This window comes from Chaetura pelagica, unplaced genomic scaffold (assembly GCF_000747805.2).
Source record: "Chaetura pelagica isolate M959 unplaced genomic scaffold, ChaPel_1.0 scaffold124, whole genome shotgun sequence".
Taxonomy (NCBI): Eukaryota; Metazoa; Chordata; class Aves; order Apodiformes; family Apodidae; genus Chaetura; species Chaetura pelagica.
Genome location: NW_009952891.1, coordinates 713313 through 716613, shown reverse-complemented (window position 1 = coordinate 716613; position 3301 = coordinate 713313). Strand labels below are relative to the sequence as shown.

Genomic DNA, 3301 nt, shown 5'->3' with positions numbered 1-3301 from the left:
TACCCAAGCCAGCCAAGCCACAGGTGGCCGTGCTGAGCCCTCTCCTGGCTGCATTCCAATGACACAGCCCTGTCTGGTGACAAAACCTGTTTGTCACTCAACTCACACTCTGAGCTTTAAGCCAGTGGGTTGTTTTGTCACTGGGGTTGGGATGGTGAACCTGCGTGCTTGAAGGACCTGGGACTGAAGGGACTGAGATTTGTGGAAAGGGTTTGTGGGCCTTCTGGTTTCTTCTCCTGAAGGTGCTGGCCCTGAGTGCTCCAGGGCTGGGTGGCCAGGAGGTGAGGTCCTCCCTGCCACTGGCATGGCTGGCTGTGCTCTGGCAACAGGTGAGCTGCTGACAACAGTGGTGGTGTCTCATTCCCAGGTCCTTTTCCTCTTGGGAACCCTGTTAATTGCCATGTCCCTGCAGCTGGACCGCAGCGGGGTGTGGAACATGATGGGTCCCTGCCTCTTTGCCCTCATCATCATGATTGCAGCATGGGTAAGTATGGGTGGGCAGGCAGGACCTGCTGCCCTCAGCCCCTCCCTGGAGAGTGATGGTGGCAGAGCAGACCCCAGGCTCCAGCCCGTCCACACAGAAGGCTTGATCTCCTCAAAACACTCAGGTGGAGGGAGGGGACGGTGAGGGATTCACCTTCCATCCCTTCAATAGCTGAGAAATCCCCTAGTGATGGGTCTCACACAGTCCAGCTCAGCGTTGTCCCAGGACAGTCAGTTGTTGCCTGTGCCTTGGGCAGGAGCTGTGCCACCTGTGCTGGGCTTTGGTTGCCACAGCTCTTGCAGACAAGAGATGAGCCCAAGGTGGGGGAGGCTGAGTTTCAGGGGGGCAGAAGGCACAGCCCCTTGCTGCGAGGTTGGCAGATGCTCCTGGGCCAGGCAGCGCTGCCTGGTTCCCCCTGCCTTGTCTTCTGCTGCTCTGCTCAGCCTTTCTGGGCTCTCTCACCTCCAGGTTTACCACGGAGTGAAGCGCAGAGGCTGCTACCCCTCCTCCTGGAAGCGCTGGGTCTTCTACCTCCTCCCAGGGATCACCTTGGCTTTCATCGCCATCTCTGTGTACGCGTTCATGGAAACCAATGAGAACTACTACTACACCCACAGCATCTGGCACACGCTGGTGGCTTCCAGCGTTGCTTTCCTGCTTCCTCCTCGGGACAAGCATAAGAAGCCCTGGGCCTGGTCACAGAAGCTCACTTGTCGCTATCAGATCTGCCAGAATGACCGTGAGGAGCTCTATGCTGTGACCTGAAACTGCCTGGCTCCTGGTGGCAGAGGGGGAGTGCTGGTGAGGTTGCTCCTCACCTGGGCACGTTGGAAATCCTCTTACATGCTCATTCACTGGCCAGGAGAGCTCAGTGTGGACCAGGGTTAAAGAAGAAGATGGTGGGCTTGTCTTGTGAAGGCAAGTTTGAGGCCACCTCTGCTTTTCTGCTGGGATGGGGCAGGCTCTTCATGGTTCTAGATCAAAGAACAGCCTGTCCCTCACCTCCCCATGGCCCTGGGGGAGATCGCCAACCCTTCCTCCCCTCCTGCTGCATCCATCAGGCTTGGGCTTTGCCCACACTGAGCCAGAGCCAGGGCTTGGGCTTCTGGGCTCTTCCTGGCACACCCTGTCCTAGCAGAGGGCTGTGGGATGGGGGTTTCCTCTGCCATCCTGCAAACAGCATTTGATCCCAAGAAAGGAATGGATTTCTTCTGATCTGGGGGCAAATGCTGCCATCTGCCCTTGGTGCTGATGGGGAGGGAGAGAGCAGATCTCAGTGGGTACTGCTGGGCCCTTGGCCACTGTCTCCACAGGGTTCTGGAGCTTCTCGCCCCATGGAACAAGCAGTGCTGCTTTTCCCTCATCTGGATTCTGGGGGAGAAGAATGGGGCCAGGACTTGGGCCCCAGATTCAGGTTCAGACTCGGCAGGAATGTGAAAAAACCCCATGTGGGGATATGCAGGGGGTACCAGCAGCATCTGGCTTCACCAGAGCTGTGAAACCCACAGTAGTGCAGGGTTTTAGTGCAGGGTTTAAGTTAAACTTTCACCCTCTCAGCTCATCTGGAAGGAGCCAGGCTGTTGCACTGTCCCCTTCCTCTCAACGTTCAGGTATTCATCATCATCATCCTCCTCCCTTTTGTGGGTTTGGGGTGTGTGTGGCTGCGCCCAGGCGGTGTAGGTGGACAGGATGGCATCCTGGCTGTGCAGCCCTGCTCCTCCAGCCTGCTCTGCCTCGGAAGCTGGGTGTTCTGTGGAGTCACAGCTGCCCCAAGGCCACCAGGCAGTGTCCCACCTCAGCAGGAGCATTCCCACAGGCTCCTTAGATGGCCACACTCCTTTGCAGCACCTGTCTCACCTTCGCCTTACCATGGGGCGTGCAGCTATCAGAGAGCAAGGGCAGAAACTTGGCAACCAGGCCAGTTGTCTTTACCCATCCTTATTCTACAGATAAGGGCTCAAAGACGTTGTCCCTTGGTGGTTGATCCCAGCTGTGGTTGGGCTGGGATGTGCTGCTGGGAGCCCATCCCCAGAGCCCCTCCTCAGGTGGCTTTGGGGAAGAAAAGAGCTTTCAGTGCAGGATTTGTCTCCTAGTTGATGGGAAAGGAGGCCATCCCTTGGCTTGGCAGGGCACCCAGCCTGCTCAGCTCTGCACCTTATCACCCTCCCTCCCTTCCTCTGCCCATCCCAGCTTTTCCCGCAGATGCAGGATGAGCAAAAGGCCACTCTCCTGCACCCAGCCCTGCCCCCCAGCACCCCCTCTCCCTGTGCTGCCGGGCCCCTCGGGCTTCCCTCCGACTTTTACCACTTTTAGGCACTTTTTCCCCCCCTGCCTGGGTTTGCAGAGCGGGGCTGCAGCCCCGGGCAGGCGCTCCCTGCTCCCTCGGCCTGGGTGCTGGGTACCAGGAAAGCAATAATCATAGTAATAATAATAATTAATAATAATAATAATTCCCGGGCTGCCCAGCAGGAGCAGCTTTGGGGGAAGAGAAATCTTGCTAACGTGATCCTTTTATGTTTGAGCCTTGAAATCCTCCTCCCCTGGCACAGGGGGGTGCGGGGGGGGCAGTTGATTATTTTGGGTCAATTCCTGTGTCGGGGGAGAGGAAAAAAAAAAACCAACCACAAACCCGAGCTCTTTTTTCCTTTGCCGTTCCTACCGGTGATGGTTTTATACGGTGCGTTTTAAAGCTGGCGGGTTGCTCGTTGAATAAAAGGGGTGTTTGGGTGGCACCTGGGGGCGGGACGGGGCGGGTCGGTCCCGGTCGGTCCCTCCCGCCCCTCTCGGGGGCGGCTCCGGGTCCGGCCCCGGGTCCCG

At 57.7% G+C, this 3301-nt stretch overlaps 2 protein-coding genes across 2 annotated transcripts in view; both read left to right on the top strand.

Moving 5' to 3' along the window:
- Positions 1 to 1299, top strand: part of TMEM8A (transmembrane protein 8A) — a 15296-nt gene extending 13997 nt beyond the window's left edge. Inside the window, exons 13-14 of the mRNA XM_009995521.1 lie at positions 368 to 484; positions 953 to 1299. Coding sequence (XP_009993823.1) covers positions 368 to 484; positions 953 to 1249 — 414 coding nt within the window. The 3' untranslated portion in view covers positions 1250 to 1299. The remainder of the gene's footprint in view (positions 1 to 367; positions 485 to 952) is intronic.
- Positions 1300 to 1492: 193 nt separating this feature from the next.
- MRPL28 (mitochondrial ribosomal protein L28) overlaps positions 1493 to 3301 on the top strand; it is a 6142-nt gene continuing 4333 nt past the window's right edge. Inside the window, exon 1 of the mRNA XM_009995520.1 lies at positions 1493 to 1545. Coding sequence (XP_009993822.1) covers positions 1493 to 1545 — 53 coding nt within the window. The remainder of the gene's footprint in view (positions 1546 to 3301) is intronic.